Below are 14,798 nucleotides of genomic sequence, written 5' to 3' on the forward strand. Positions count from 1 at the left end.
CTTCTTCACAGCTTTTCTGGGGTTTATGGCTCGTTTCCTCCTTATTTCTTGTTCAGGAATATTTCTGAAGTTATTTGTGGAGCTGCTGGTACTTCCTGAGTTGTTTTCCAACCGCTGTTAATTAAAAGACAGTTATTGAGAAAACAAGGTGGGGCAAGCCAGCGGGTCCTTTTCAAGTTTATCTGCCAGCATCTGGAGAGTCTGTAATTAAAAGGAGAATGAGAGCTCTGACTGCAGACCTCGGGCTGTAAATCAAAGCCTTCAGCTGTCAGCTGCATCTTCCTGGCTAATATTCCAAAGACACCTGTCTCAGGTGAAGGGCTAAAGAGGCACCAGCTGCTCCAGGCTGGATAAAATCAGATTTTATCTTGCTGCACCGAAGGCCTCCAGGAAAGATGTCTGGAGGTTACTCATTGCTTTAGCTCAAGAGCAGGCTGAGCAATTTCCTTTTAAAAAAAATGTATTTATTAGATTTTTTTTTTTCTCCCCAGCACAAGTCATTACCTGTGAAACCAAGATGAGAGACAAGTGCAGAGGCTCAACGTGCAACAGGTAGGATTTTGTTGATACTTCTTGGAGTGCTGAGGGAAAAAGTAAACAAATGTTTACTTTTTATTATTCAATATTTTAAATAAATATTTATGTTTTACTGCTAAATATTATTCAGTTCTTGCAAACACAGGATAGGTTGCATTATATATTTTTGGGGCCCCCCGGGTAGATCTCTTTGGGAAAAGCTCCAAAACCCAACAAAAAATCCCCAAAATTTCTATTAATTCAAGCCTTCAGCCAAGCCTGGCAATAAGGTGATTTGGATGATTTTATTCAGCCATGATAACCCAGAGTTTCAGGTGTCCAAAATAATTTAATACATTTCAGCAGAGTCATTTTTCGAGCCTTTTTCATGCATTCCACTGCTGTCCAAGCCAGACCAATAATTCATGACTTATCCCTCCCAGCCAGTCAAGAACTTCTGGTTAAGGTTTCTGCAGAGAACAGGACAGTTTATCACTTGGAGAAAAACCAAATCCACAGAACCTAAATATTGGTCAGGCTCTTAAGGAGGGTGGAGCAACTGTTTTAAAAAAGTAGCTGTTTTGCAATCTTGTTTTTAAAACGGGAGAACTATGTGAAATGAATGGAATGGCTATTAAATGAAATAGAGTCAAAGTCTGTTTTTCTTGAATTGTTTTTCGCCACCCTCAAAGATAAATATCTTTCCTAGGTATTTGTGCCCAGCTGGCTGCTTGTACAGTAAGGGAAAGATCTTTGGAACATTTTATTACGAAAGTGTAAGTACCTTTTAATAACTCCTGGATGTAATTTGTGGGAGTCAGTGGGAATGACAGAAATGGGAAATGCCAGCCATTCTGGTGTAATTTGGCTTTTCATGTTCCCTGGCTGTGCTGCTGTAAAATGGTGCTAATAAAGGTTATCTGCATTTTCCTCATCTTGGTGTGGAAAAAAAGGGACAGACTCTGGGAAGGCAAAGTGGTTCCAGACGTGATTTTGTCAGGAATTAATGAGGACACCCAAGGAAAGTGAGAGATAAGCTCCTACAAACATCTCTTTACTCCTGTGGGCAGCTGTCATCTGAACAGAGACTTTATATAAAAAAAATACTGTTAAATTTTTTAACTAAATAATATTTTGGGCTGATTTTCTTGATCTTAAAATAGTAAGATAATTTATAAATAAAGCATGGCACCATTTTCCCATCAAAACTACTTTTTGGGGTGAAGGGAGTTGGAAGATAAAAAGGTTTTTCTGGGTAAAATCAGGTTTTCTTTCCCTGTTCCAAGTGTTGGTGCGTGACTGCATCACTCCTGATGTGTCTTTGCCCTGGAAATTCTGTAATTGCAGACACCCAACCCCTCCAAGTGGCGTCAGCAGAAATATTTTGGGTTTGAATATTTTGTCGAGAACTGGAAACATTTCAGACTGGTCTCTCACTTCCAACGCTGCTTTTCCTCTAAATTGTATTTAAATGTATGGTTTTGTTATTGAAAAAAAAAGCTTGCCGTTCAACCAGGCAGTGCTTAAAATAATAGTAATAAAAGAATCTGTATTGGGAGAGGAAGATTTAACAACCAGATTCCAAAGGAGTGTGCTCAGCTTATTTTCCACTTGGTGCTCTGGTGGTGGTTTCATTTCTTCTCTGTTTTTCACGTAGCACTTGGGCAGCGTTGCTCTGTGAGTTTTATCTGATTTATTTCCCACCCCATCTATTTATCTCCCGTCAGTCCTCCAGCATATGTCGTGCTGCAATCCATTATGGAATCCTGGACAACAAAGGAGGGCTGGTGGATATCACGAGGAGAGGGAGGACACCTGCTTTTGTGAAGTCCACCAGGAACGGTGTGGAGTCATTCAGGTACTGCCCTCACCAAAATCTGTTGGTATCAGCTTTAAATACAAGCAGATGTTCAGTCATCTTTGTTGCTCTCATGTAGACACAACTGTCCAAATAATTCTACTCTGCTTATTTTTTTTAATAGTTTTTTTTTTTGTTTGTTTGCTTGTTTTACAGGAAAAGCAAACCTTCAAATGCATTCATGGTTTCCAAAGTCACAAGTAAGTTTTAAATGTTGAGGGGAAAATATATTGTTGCTGGGGTTTTGTGGGGTACTTGAAAACATCATTCCTTTCGGGGCTCTTTTTCATTTTCAGTGGCTGTGTCAAATGGTTCTGTGCCACAGCCAAGCCCTGGAGTGGTGGTCTAGGGTGATCAGAGCCTTAGAGTGACTGCCCACCCACCGTGGGCAATTCCACCATCACCCACCTCATTTTCCTGGGGGCATCTAAGAGGAAGGTAGAGAAACAGGTGAAAATGGGCCAATTCCAGCAGCATCTCCTGCTGATGGATCATGGTGGCGTCCAGACTTCAGCTGCTGATAGTGGAGGGATGGGAGTTGAGCCATCCATCTCTGAAAGGCTCAGTCAAGTGTCAACACTTACAAAAAAAGAAAAAAATATAGTGGCTAATGTCCTAGTGCAGTAATGTAATGAAAAACACAATACATGTGAAATTAGTTTTTAACACTGCGTCATCACATTTCTGATGGGCATTTAAATAAACACTGCTCTACTTTTTAAACAATTTCCACTTTCTGAATGTCTTTGAAAAATTCCTCCAACACAGAATCGTCCTTTTGATTAGATCCACCTGAGAACTGTAGGTGTCAGGATATTTGGGCTCCACATCTGGAGCTGTAGCAAACCCACGTGCTGTGGATCAGCTGCTTGTCTCTTTTGAAAGCTGTGACATTTTAAGGCCACTCTGTAGTGTGGTTGTAGGATTCCTGCTGGAGAGCTGGCCAGCCCATCCTGGGATCCTGCTGCTCTCAGTTGGACAAGGGTCTCACCAAATGCATTGTGTGGCTCTGACTTGTGTTTTCTGCAGCAGACTGAGATTTTGGGTCTAATAATTTGCCTTTCCATGTTTATCTTGGCAGCACAGACTCTGGATTGTTACACCACAGTAGCTGAACTGTGCCACTTCAAAAAGCCAGCGAGCCACTGCCCAAGGTAGCACAAATCTGTTGGGTTTAAAACCTCTGTCCCAAGGGAGGGGCATCTTAACAGAGGTGCTGAGGCCCCTGAATTTGAGGGCTGGTGGGAGAAGGGCTGATCATACTGGTTGAACTGGAGGAGGGAGCTGGGAATGACGTGTTTCCCCCTGTCCCCATGCTTTTCTTGGCATCACTGTAGAAAATTCACTTTATGTTTTTGGATGGCTTCAGTTACGTATCAGCCAGACTGCACAATCCTGTCCCAGCACACTCTCACCTTTGAGCACACTCTTTGTTTTTTACTTCTGCATTTTCTGGGTTTTGGATGTGGTTTTCCTTTCCACCTTAAAACATGGAGGAAATTTGTTCTGGAAACTGTGCAGGAGTAAGTGATAGGGCAGGGGGGCAGAAACACTTGCAGAGATTTATGTGCACAGAATTGACCAAAAATACAGATGGTACCCCTTGAAAGGGCCATAAAAGCCCAATCCCTCTTCTACTGGTCCAAACCCCTCTATCTGCAGTTCTGCAGCAACAACCAAATGTCATCTGAGGGGAGCAAATAATCAAATTCACTGTTGTCACCTGCAGACCAGATGCAGGCACTTGAAATCTCCCAGGAATGCAGCTCACCTTCCTGTCCAGCCCTGCTCTGGAGAATAAATCTGCATACATTGTTTTCCAGGATTTACTGCCCAGCCCACTGTAAGGACGAGCCGTCGTACTGGGCGCCGGTGTTTGGCACCAACGTTTACGCGGATGTGAGTACAAACCTCTCCCTGCGTGTCCTGGCTCTCCTGTCCCAGAGCTGGGCTCACTCTGGGGTTTAAGGGGAGAAATTCAATCTATCTTGTGGTTATTCCACGTGGGGATGGGTAAAAGATGGGCTTGGGGAGCCCTTTTGGTCTCCAACACTGATTTATTCTGAAGGATTTGGGTGTGTCACTCCACAACTCCTTGAGTTGTGGCCACTGGGTTTGGTGTCCCCATCCACTCTCCAGCACTGACTCCTTCCTAGAGATTTGGTCCTGTCCATTAACCCCCCCAAGCCTCTGGGCTCTGGCTGTGAAATAATGGCTGTGCTCGTTTACCTTTGTAAAGCATTTTGGGATTTATAGATGAGCACCAAAGGGTGTTTATTCCATCCTGTCACACTACAGAATTGACAGAAAAAGACCTCTCTTGCTTTTCCTCCTCTTTCTGGGAGATGAGCAGCTTCTGAGCAGCCAGGACAGAGCACAGAGCAGTGGAAAGAAAGAAAGTGTGTGAGCTGGTTTTATGGGTTTGTTTTTCTGAGCTTTGCTCAAGGGGATGAGCAGAGACTTGATGCTAAAACTAGGCAGAGTAATTTTCTTGAAATCTCTTAGTATTAGGCCTCTAAAAACTGGTTCTCAATGCTTTTCTATTTGTGGGTGTCTGGTTATTTTGGTTTCTTTCCTCATTTTGTGTTTTCCATCGGGGGCTGTGTTCAGGAATGCCAGCTCCCTGGTTGCCCTGTAGCCTGCAGGATTATGGCTTTGAAAGCCTGGGAAAAGCAGTCAGCAGATTGTGGAGCCCTGGCTTCAGGTCACTGTGGAGCTCCGCAGACTGCTGAAGAAAATCCATCCTGCAGGAATCATACAGTAGTTTGGGGAAGCAATTTTGAAAGCAGTTTAAAAAACAAAACAAAAACCCACACTATTTTTAATTTTGTTCCAGACCAATTTTTTTGAAGGTAGAGCTGCGCAAACAGGTTATCCTGGACTAGCTCACAGGCAATTCCATGGGGCAGCTGCCTCCCTGCAGTACCTGCCTCCTGCATGCTCCCACCTGCAGGAAATGGGAAATAGTTTTCTCTTTTTTACAGAGGACAAACCTCCCTCAGATCACCCCTGTGATTACAAAGGAATTAGGTGAGGAGCAGCATCCCAGGCTGGCATTGCACTGACGCAAAAGGATTAGTGTCCTGTAATGAACCCATTTCCTACTGTCCCTCCTGGGTATTGTTTCATAAACAGGGGCATGGATGGTGGAGAAAAACAAAAAGCAATAGCAATAAAAAAGCATTTGGCCCCTTTCTCGGGGGTTTGGTTAACCTTTTTTTGGGCTACTGTGCTAGCAGGGCGATGTGGAGGTGCCAGGAACGCATTGAGGTTGGTGGCAAAGCAGGTGAAACAAAGAATTTGGGGTGACTCTGAGTGGCACTGCAAAGGGAGAGGTGGGGATGCTGGGAATGCTCAGAATGGGAAGTTGAGAAGAGAAATGACCACACCACTCAGGATAATTTGGGGAAAGATTTCTCCCAGGGAGAAAGGCCCATGCAGGGTGTGTGGCAGGCATGTTCTTCTCTCTCTCAGGATTTTTTCATAGAGGAGAACAGAGGGAAGAAAGAGAAAACAATTTCTATTTATGCTCCTTGTTTTTCCCATGTAGGTGATTTTTCCCTTGGGGTGATTACTTGATTAGATTCTAGTGAAGATTGTTTGAGCCTAATGGCCAATCAGCTCCACCTGTATCTAGACTCTTGCAAGAGGGTCACTAGTTGTTAGTTAGATATAGTAATTTAAAAAAGTAAGTATATAGTTTTAGTATCTCTTTTAAATAGTATATTAATGTATTATGGCTATGATAAAGAAATCATTCAACCATCTAAAAAAATAAATCTTTAAAAAAAACCATACCTGCCACAAGGGTGCTGGGAATTAACCCAAGCCCACTGCCTAGGAATAATTAAAGGAAGCAATGAGCTGGATGAGACAAGTGCTGGTCTTCTGGGAGGGCTTTGGGATCCAACTTCATGTCTTGTGTGGCACCTTCATGGCCCTAGGGCACCTGGGCTCCACATGAGTTTTCTTAAATAAGCTGTCTAAAAGACAAAGAAGCATTTAGCCCCATTTCCAGTCTGCACTTTGCTGTAAAAAGCAGTTCAGGGGATTGTTCATGGGGAAATTAGTAAGACTGTGGAACAGGGATGTAGAAGAGACTTGGATTTTGGGGTAAATGAATAAAGTGCAAGAATTATGTGATGGTAAAAGTGGACAGGCCTAGTTCTGTGATGATCATAGAGCCATGGAATGGTTTGGATTGGAAAGGACTTCAAAGCTCATCCAGTTCCACCCCCTGCCAAGGACAGGGACATTTTCCATAGACTGGGGTGCTCCAAGCCCTGTCCAACCTGGCCTTGATGCTGGAGCTGTGGGAACAGCCAGGGATCTTTATGAAGGTTGTAAAAGAGCTTTTGACTTCCATGAGACTCTGTCATTTGTCACTCTGCCTGGCTCCTGGTGTGACAGAATCCTGCAGGGGAAACCCATCCCCATCCCTGCCCAGGAGCCCTGTGGAGCCAGGAAAAAGCAACTTCCCCACCTTTGAGATAAGGTTTTACCCACAGTTGTGCAGTGATGGATGGATGGATGGATGGATGGATGGATGGATGGATGGATGGATGGCCTGCATAGAGGCAGGAGTTTGTCACCAGAGCAAATTGAGTTGGGAGTCAGCTCCCGGGAGATCTGAACTTAGTGATTAAACCAGCCACACTAATGAGGAAATTCTGGGTGATTAAGTTCATAGTCAGACAATACTGTTAATGACACACTACAAAGTGTGTTGTCATTTTATGATGTGTGCCCTGAGGCTTGTTTCATCAAGAATTGGTCTCAGAGCATCCCTAGGGGCTTCACTGTGGAAAAGTGTTGTATTGTCCACATTGCTGTACTCCTGGACCTGGAAGGGAAGGCTTTATTCTTGTAATAGCCCATCTTCCAAAAGCTCTGCAATCAATTAATCAAAGCACAGCCCAGCCGGGAACATGAGAGGGCTGCAATCCAACAGAGTGATAAGAGGAGGTTTGAGGTAAATCTGTTGGTCAAAGCTTTGAGCGTCGGAACAGCAAGTCCTGGAAAAAAAAAAAAAAACAGGAATGCTTTGAAAAGAACATTGTTCAGGACATCTCCCAGCGGAGAATGTTGCAAATTGATCCAGGACAGTTTAATTTTATGAGGCAGATTTAGATTTATAGATTTCCCACCACACATTAGGGAAAATTCACTGCATATCTTCCAAACACAGCATTCCCTTGCTCCCTTGACCATATATAGAAGAAAAATACCAAACTGGCACTCCAAACTCTGAGGGCTGCCAAGAGATAGGCCATCCAAAGTGATAAATATATAGGGGACAAGGCAGAGCTGCCATATATGGCTGTGGCAGGGGAGCAGCATGGGCTGTATCGTACGTATGCAAGGGGAACTTGGCACTGGTTTTGTGGTACTTGGATTTTTAGCAATCGGGGCATTTCTGGGGTTGGGATTTTCACCTGCTGCAGTTTGCTGAGCAGAGTTGGTTTTTCCTTTCTGTTCTTCCAGCTTGCTGTGTGTAAACCTTGCAGAGAGCTGATGGCCAAGTTTACACTATCCCTCAGCCTTCTCAGCTTTTGCTCCCTTTTCCTGGATGCTTTGGGGGCTTAGTCATCAGTTGTTACTGGTTTGTGTTCCTCCAGCTCTTCTGACTCTGCACATCTGGGATGTGCAATTGAGAAACTTCAATCTTTCCAGAAGTGTAATCTCCCTCCACATTTGGTGGTGTTTTATGAGGTAAAGCCCATCCAAAAACTACACCAGACAAAGGGGACAGCCCTTCTGTCTTTCCTAGAAAGAAGGATGTGAAGTGTCCCAGATAATTAGTGATCATTTACCATAATTCAGGAGAAGCATTTCTTTTCCAAGCAACTTTGGAAAACCCCCAAAAAAGTTATTAACCTGTGCTGTCAGTAACACAGAGTTTCACCTCGGAGGTTTCTCTGGTGCAGTCCCAATAGGCACTGGGTGGAAAGTTGTCCTCAATTCAGTCTTGGCCCTGGATAAGATGAAGTGTGGCTTTAGACTGGACATTGGGAAGGAATTGTTCCTTGGCAGGGTGGTCAGGTCCTGGCACAGGTGCCCAGAGCAGTTGTGGCTGCTCCTGGATCCCTGGAGGTGTCCAAGGCCAGGCTGGACAGGGCTTGGAGCAACCTAGGACAGTGGAAGGTGTCCCTGCCATGGCAGGGGTGGCACTGGAAAGATCTTTGAGGTCCCTTCCAACCCAAACCATTCTGTGATTCTGTGATGAACTCACAGGTGCAGCTCCAGCTCAGAATGATGGAAAGTCTGCTTGCTCTCTGTGGTGATGGTGCATCTTCTTTCATCCAGGGATTATGTCACACCTGCAAGATCTAGTCCATAGTTTGTCCAAAAGAAGGACAAAACTGTTTCATAATTGTTTCTTTGTCTATTCCCTGTTTCTCTTGGTGTTGATGGAATTGCTAAGTCTTCATATATAAAATACAGACAGCGCATAAGTCAAAATAATTAAATATTTTTCAGAGCTCCAGTATCTGCAAAACTGCAGTGCACGCAGGGGTCATTTCAGATGAGAGAGGAGGCTTTGTGGACGTGATGCCTGTAGAAAAGAAGAAAACCTACGTTGGCTCCTTAAGGAATGGCGTCCAGTCAGAGAGGTGGGATTTCCTTCCTTTGCACTTCCCTCTCCTTTTCCACAGCGGGTTCAGCTGCCTGGGAGAGTCAGCAGGGATCAGCTCGACAGGCTGGTGGCTTCCCAGTGCCACTGTGAGCTGTGACACCCAAACAAATGGAGCGTGTTGTCCTGCTCTTCCCTTCTCCCAGCCCGGAGCTGCGCTCAGGCTGCTGAAATGTTGTCAAACCCTGTTAGATTTCTTACAGCACAAGCCCATGGGAATCCATTTTGCTGTGTGTTTAACACATCAGGAGATAAGCACAGGTATTTTCAGTTTTCAGCCCGGGTCATGATTTGGGGTTTGTAATTTGGATTTCCATTCTGTTCTGGAGTGTGAGACTCATTTTTATTTATTGATTCATGTCCTCTATTCTCTTTGAAATAAGTAAATTAAACCCTTGAAACATGATCAAACACTTTTTGAAGATGAATTTGCCACCCTTGAAGGTTTTTTTTGGTAATTTCTCTTGGGCCAACCATGCAGGTTTCGGTGACCAGTTGCAAATCTGTTCTTCCAACATCCTTCACCTCCTCAAGATCACAATCCAGTCACAGCTCATCCAGTCCTTCCTAATTTGAGACTTCTCTTTCAATCAGTTATGTATTTTTTTCAGATATTGGTGTGATGGCACTCATTTCTCAGGGCTATCTTCACAAGAATAGAATTTCCCACACTTAGGGGGGTTTTTGGTCACTGCTAACTCTGTCTGCTCTGTGCAATTCTTATTTTTTAAAGATAATAAGGAATTCTCTCAAGTTTGCTGGTTTTGTTCTAATAATGGATATTCCAGCATGCTTTAGAGCATCTCAGGAAATAAAACCAGACTAAGACAGGAAAGCTATAGCTGTTAAGTATGGGGGTTTTAATATAGATTAAAGGATCAGTATTTTCCAATTGGATAACCTGCATTTAGGTGAAAAACCTCCTGTTCCTTTGTTTTGTTTTGTTTTGTTTTCTATCTCAGACTTGCTTTCACTTATATTTTATACTAAAAGACAACTTTTTATTGGGATGGCAAACTGTGCCCTAGTTAAGAATAAATCCCACAACTCTCAGGGATGTGCAATGTGAGCAGCCAGTGCTGATCTGAGGGGTGAGGGAAACCAGAAACCTTCTCACAGCAGAGATGAAGATTTGGAAAATGTTATTTACACTCTGCAGTAAGGAGCAGCTCCATGCTGTGAGATCCACCAGGCAGTGAAAGAGCTTTTCCAAGACTAAGGTGAACCTTTACCCTTTAGGACATTGGAAATAACCTTGGGTAAAGATACACACCCAAACAGGTATGGGAAAAGATTGCCTTGAGGATTTACTAGGTCCTCACTCATGTTGCAATGTGATTTTTGGGAGAAGATGAAATTTTATATTTTTCCTGGTTTTTTTCAGTGCTGTAGGACTTGGGAATAGAAACATCCCCTTTCCCCTGCACACAGCCACCCCAAGCAGCTTGGAGTCTGCAGATAGAAAAGGAATATCCACATTTATTGTCATTTAACATGGGCTGATCTGGCCATTCCCACTCCCAGCACTAGGAGCCCAGCCAGACAGGCCCTGGGAACCTGCCAACTTATCTGACAACTGTTTTTTAAGGAAAACATATTCCTCTTTATGCCTGAATCTCTGCACGAGGGAGCACAGTGTTCCTTGGATAAAAGCAAGGATTGTAAGAGAGTCTGTTGTCTTCCAGCTCCTTTTCTTGGCATTAGCACTACAGATTTGGATTGAAAATGTAAAAAAAAAAGGTGCAACCATGGATTTGTGCCACTTCTTTTTCATCCTTTATCTTCCTCCTACTCCTGGTAGGAAAGAGATAGAAGCAATTCAGAGCTGCCTGTTTGGGTTCTGCGGTGTCTTCACTCGGTTCATCCCATGTTTGTTTTCTTTTCCTCTTTTCTTTGTCTCCAGCTTGAAGAATCCTTCAGATGGGAACGCCTTCCGAATCTTTGCTGTGAAGCAGTAAACCCCCAGGGAAGGTGCAGGTTTCTTTGGGAGAGCTCTCTCTGCTGATCTCCAGAGATGCCAAAGCTCCTCTGAACGGCATCAGCTCTGCCCGTACCCTCCTCGCCGATCTCCTTCAGGGAATTCCAAAAGAAAAGGGGGGAAAAAAAAAACCAAACCAAAAAACCCCAAAAAAAGACCCCAGGTTCTGACTCAGCTGTTGGCATCTCATCGCACCCGTGCAGCGTTGTATCTTTTTGTCTCGTGTCTTTGTTTCTCTAGGGGCATTCAGCGACCATAAACTGTTCTAAGTTTCATTTTACCAGAGGTGTTGCTACGCAGGATGGCAGTGGCTCCATGAGCAGCAGATTCAGGGATCTCAGCCTGGCCCTGGATGGTGTTTTTAGGGTGTGAAGCTTCTCCTGAGATGGGTGTGTGGATGAGCAGACTCGGGAGTGAGCGGCTGTCCAGCCGCTGGACACTTTGAAATGAGAAACTCATTGAAAAATTGCATAGTTGGGGGAGAGGATGGGCTTTGACAGAGTGATTTTGTGTATGTTGCAAAAAAATGTTGGTTTCTGTGCAAAAAAAGGATAAAAAGTGGTGTTTTCCCACTGAGGTGACGTGCAGCAGCACTGCTGTGTGAGGCTGCTGGGTACCTCGAATGATGGGGTTTGGGGATGTTCTTGGCAGCCAAAATTGAGGTTTTGTGGGCCTGGATCAGGGTGTAAAATGGTGGCAGAGATCCTCCCTGCAGAAAATGAGGCCACCAGTTCATCCAAAGAGCAGGTTTGGTGTTTGCTGGTCAAACACTCCCAGGTATTTTGCAAGTCTGGCAATCTCTGAGCAGTCAGAGAATTGGGGCTCCTGTGCTGGCACATCTCATCCTATACTCCATGCCATAATTCAGTTAAAGGCAGTGTATTGGTTTATACAGCAGTGCTGGTTGTTTTATAGTAGTTGAGTAGCGAAAAAAATAATCTTATTTCTGCTAGGAATGGTTGCATCTGTAAAAAGCAGGTTCACTTTCCCTTTGTGAAGCTCCTCGTGGTGTGTGCAGTTTTGAGACTTTAAAGATGCAGCATAAATTGGGGTAATTATTTTTTCCAGGAATTTCCAATTTTGAAGACCAATAGATCCCCACTTTCATTGCAAATGCTGTACCCATGAGCATTTGATATCCAGGATGGTAGGTTTTGCAAAACTCATAAGGTGTTGTAATGGTGTTAATTCCATATTTTGATATTTTTGTCTTGACGTGTACCAAAATGCATTTCAAAGCCAAGAGAAGGGCTCAGCATGGGCTGCTTTTTTAAGGCAGGAGGATATTCTCTGCTGCATATTGGAAATGAATTTTTATGATTGGTCTAAACACAAATCTGGTGGGTTTTGATACACACACATCCAATAGCTTCATCAGTCATGAGAAGACAAAGCCAAGAGTGGTTCTTCAGTTTTTGTAAATGCACAGTCCTTCCGTTCAATAACTGAATTGTAATATTGGATAACAAATGGGAAAATATTTCCCTCTGTTTGGCAGATGTTTCACAGCTGCTCTTTTGCCCAGAACATGTTTGGTTTAATCTAGACATATATAAGAGACATCTCATCAAACTCTTTCAAAACACAGACCAAAAGCATTTATATGATTAAATGCTTCTTTAATTCTGTAAACGCCATGAAATCAGCAAGGAAATGACATTTAAATGACATTTATCGCTCAGTTTGTCCCACCACCGGGATTTATTTCTCCATAAAATCTGAATTTGGAGAGAAACCTTTTGTAAAACCTGAAATTGGAGCTGCTTTTCACTGTCTCCAAAAACACTGCACAGAAAAGCTGCTTTTGGGGCGGATAGAGAGAGGTGACCCTCCGTGTCATCTTTGTTTATGTAGTATTGTCGTCCAAGGTGTACAGTATTGACTTTAGACAGGAAAACCGAACCGTTTCTTTTTCTTGCTAAATAAATTGATGTTAAAAACAGCTGGAACATATCCTAGAAAAGCTGCTGGTTGGGAGCTTCTGAGATGTTGGCAGTGAGGAAAAGCTTCCCTGTTTCTGCCCGCTGTGAAGTGTGCATGGTCTGGTTCGAGCCCTTCCAACTCTGCAGCAAGAATCCGGGACATCCTGGGCCAGGTGGGCTGGGAATGGAATTGGAGAGAGTGAGAGGTGCAGTCAGGTTCATGGGGACTGCAGGAGCACATAAAACACCTCGACTCCAGTGTAGGATCCATGAAAATTTCGAATGGAAGGTGATGGAAAGGACTCTTGGAGTAAAACCCAGGGGATTACTGAGAGCACATAAAAATCCAAACAGCTGGGGATGTACCTAGGTGACAGAAAGGGGACAGGGGAAGGGTTATTATTCCAACAGAAATATCCTAAAATGCTTAATTCAAGTTACAATTGCGTATTTTTATCTTCAGCCAACTGGTTTGGATTTTTAGAAACCGATGTTAATTTAAGTCTGTATCTGTTTATTTTTGTATTTGTTGTACAAAAGAGAAATTGTGACTTTACTACACAAATATTTTTCGAGTCCTGGGTGCTATTAATTTAAACATACCTCCTCCAGAATTAGGGGTGATCAAGGCAGTCATGACCTATCAATGACTTGCAATCATGTGTGCTAGCTATTAATGAATAGGTGGGACAGTACCAGTTTTTAGCCAAATATTGACAGATTTTATTTCTGATACCAAGACATTTCTCAGCCTGCTATATTTCAGTGCAGCTTAAAGATGCATCACGTCTGTATGTCACCAGGCCCTCTCCTCCTCAGCCCCAGCTCAGCACATCTGTAGGCACCTGAAGCATCCAGGTGTAGCCAAAGCTGATGCTGCCTGGTTGTTCTTTCCCAAGAATTTGGGGTTTGGAAGCAATGGCATGGTCCTTGCAGAACACCTGGCTCAGCCCAATCTCCAGGAAACACAACCAGGGTGACATCCAGAGCCTGTGCTGGTGGGGCTTGGGCTCCACTCATTCCTTCTTTTTAAGACTTCCAGCCAACAGCTGGTGGAGGAGGCTCCAGTTCGTCACTTGTGCAGTCTAAATATTTAGGGCCAGTTCATAGAGTTGCTTTTCTTTTCTTTTCTTTTTTTTTTTTTGTTTTTCTATGAAAAATGGTGTATTTTACTTCCTATGTATAAAAGTTACTTGTAAATTTTTGTGTGCCTTTGCATGTTTTCCAAGGGGCTGTGGTTGTTTATAAACTATATTTTTTTTTTTTTGTCCAAATACAGAATTGTAAAATATCTTTTCCTCCCTACCCTTCAATTTTCTTTCAAATTCTGAATTATTTGTGAAATAAAACCTTCCTGGAATGAATGCTTCCCTTGTCTTTAGTGCTCAGCCAGAGTTGGGTTGGGTTGAAGAGTTGGTAGAAGAGTTATTTGGGATTAATCCTGGGGACTAGAGCATTCCCTGAAGACTCCAAAAGAAATAAGTATGTGCAAAGCCTATTCCACAAACAAACTGCCCACTACCCAGGTATTAAAACTCAGTCTTTACCCCATCAAAAATAAGAATTATCCTTAGTGAAACATACTGAGAGTAAGGGAAAATCACTGCCTGTCTTTGAATGCCTGCAGCATAAGGCTGAATTAGATTAATGGGTTGGAAATAGTGTTTAATGATTTAGTGCTATAAAATACAAGCGAGGTGAACTCCTCCCCACCTGAGCAGGCTGGTGTGAATTGTGCCCTTATTTTTTGAAAGGAAAAGTATTCAGATTTTGTAATTCCCTTTGAAATTTTCTCCAGGCTCATCCTTGCTGACAGCACCGCAAATCAAACCAAGATTTTTCCTGGTAATCCAACCCCATTTGGTCAAAGAAGCAACACAGGGAGGTTCA

At 43.3% G+C, this 14,798-nt stretch overlaps 1 protein-coding gene across 3 annotated transcripts in view; it reads left to right on the forward strand.

Moving 5' to 3' along the window:
- Positions 1–14,271, forward strand: part of CRISPLD2 (cysteine rich secretory protein LCCL domain containing 2) — a 31,101-nt gene extending 16,830 nt beyond the window's left edge. For all 3 annotated transcript variants that reach the window (XM_085589901.1, XM_021541047.4, XM_085589902.1), the window contains 8 exons: positions 492–552; positions 1,226–1,292; positions 2,244–2,374; positions 2,531–2,574; positions 3,456–3,528; positions 4,198–4,273; positions 8,855–8,988; positions 10,912–14,271. In XM_085589901.1, coding sequence (XP_085446027.1) covers positions 492–552; positions 1,226–1,292; positions 2,244–2,374; positions 2,531–2,574; positions 3,456–3,528; positions 4,198–4,273; positions 8,855–8,988; positions 10,912–10,966 — 641 coding nt within the window. In that variant the 3' untranslated portion in view covers positions 10,967–14,271. The remainder of the gene's footprint in view (positions 1–491; positions 553–1,225; positions 1,293–2,243; positions 2,375–2,530; positions 2,575–3,455; positions 3,529–4,197; positions 4,274–8,854; positions 8,989–10,911) is intronic.
- Positions 14,272–14,798: the final 527 nt, after the last annotated feature.

This window comes from Lonchura striata, chromosome 11, assembly GCF_050655825.1.
Source record: "Lonchura striata isolate lonStrDom1 chromosome 11, ASM5065582v1, whole genome shotgun sequence".
Classification (NCBI taxonomy): Eukaryota; Metazoa; Chordata; class Aves; order Passeriformes; family Estrildidae; genus Lonchura; species Lonchura striata.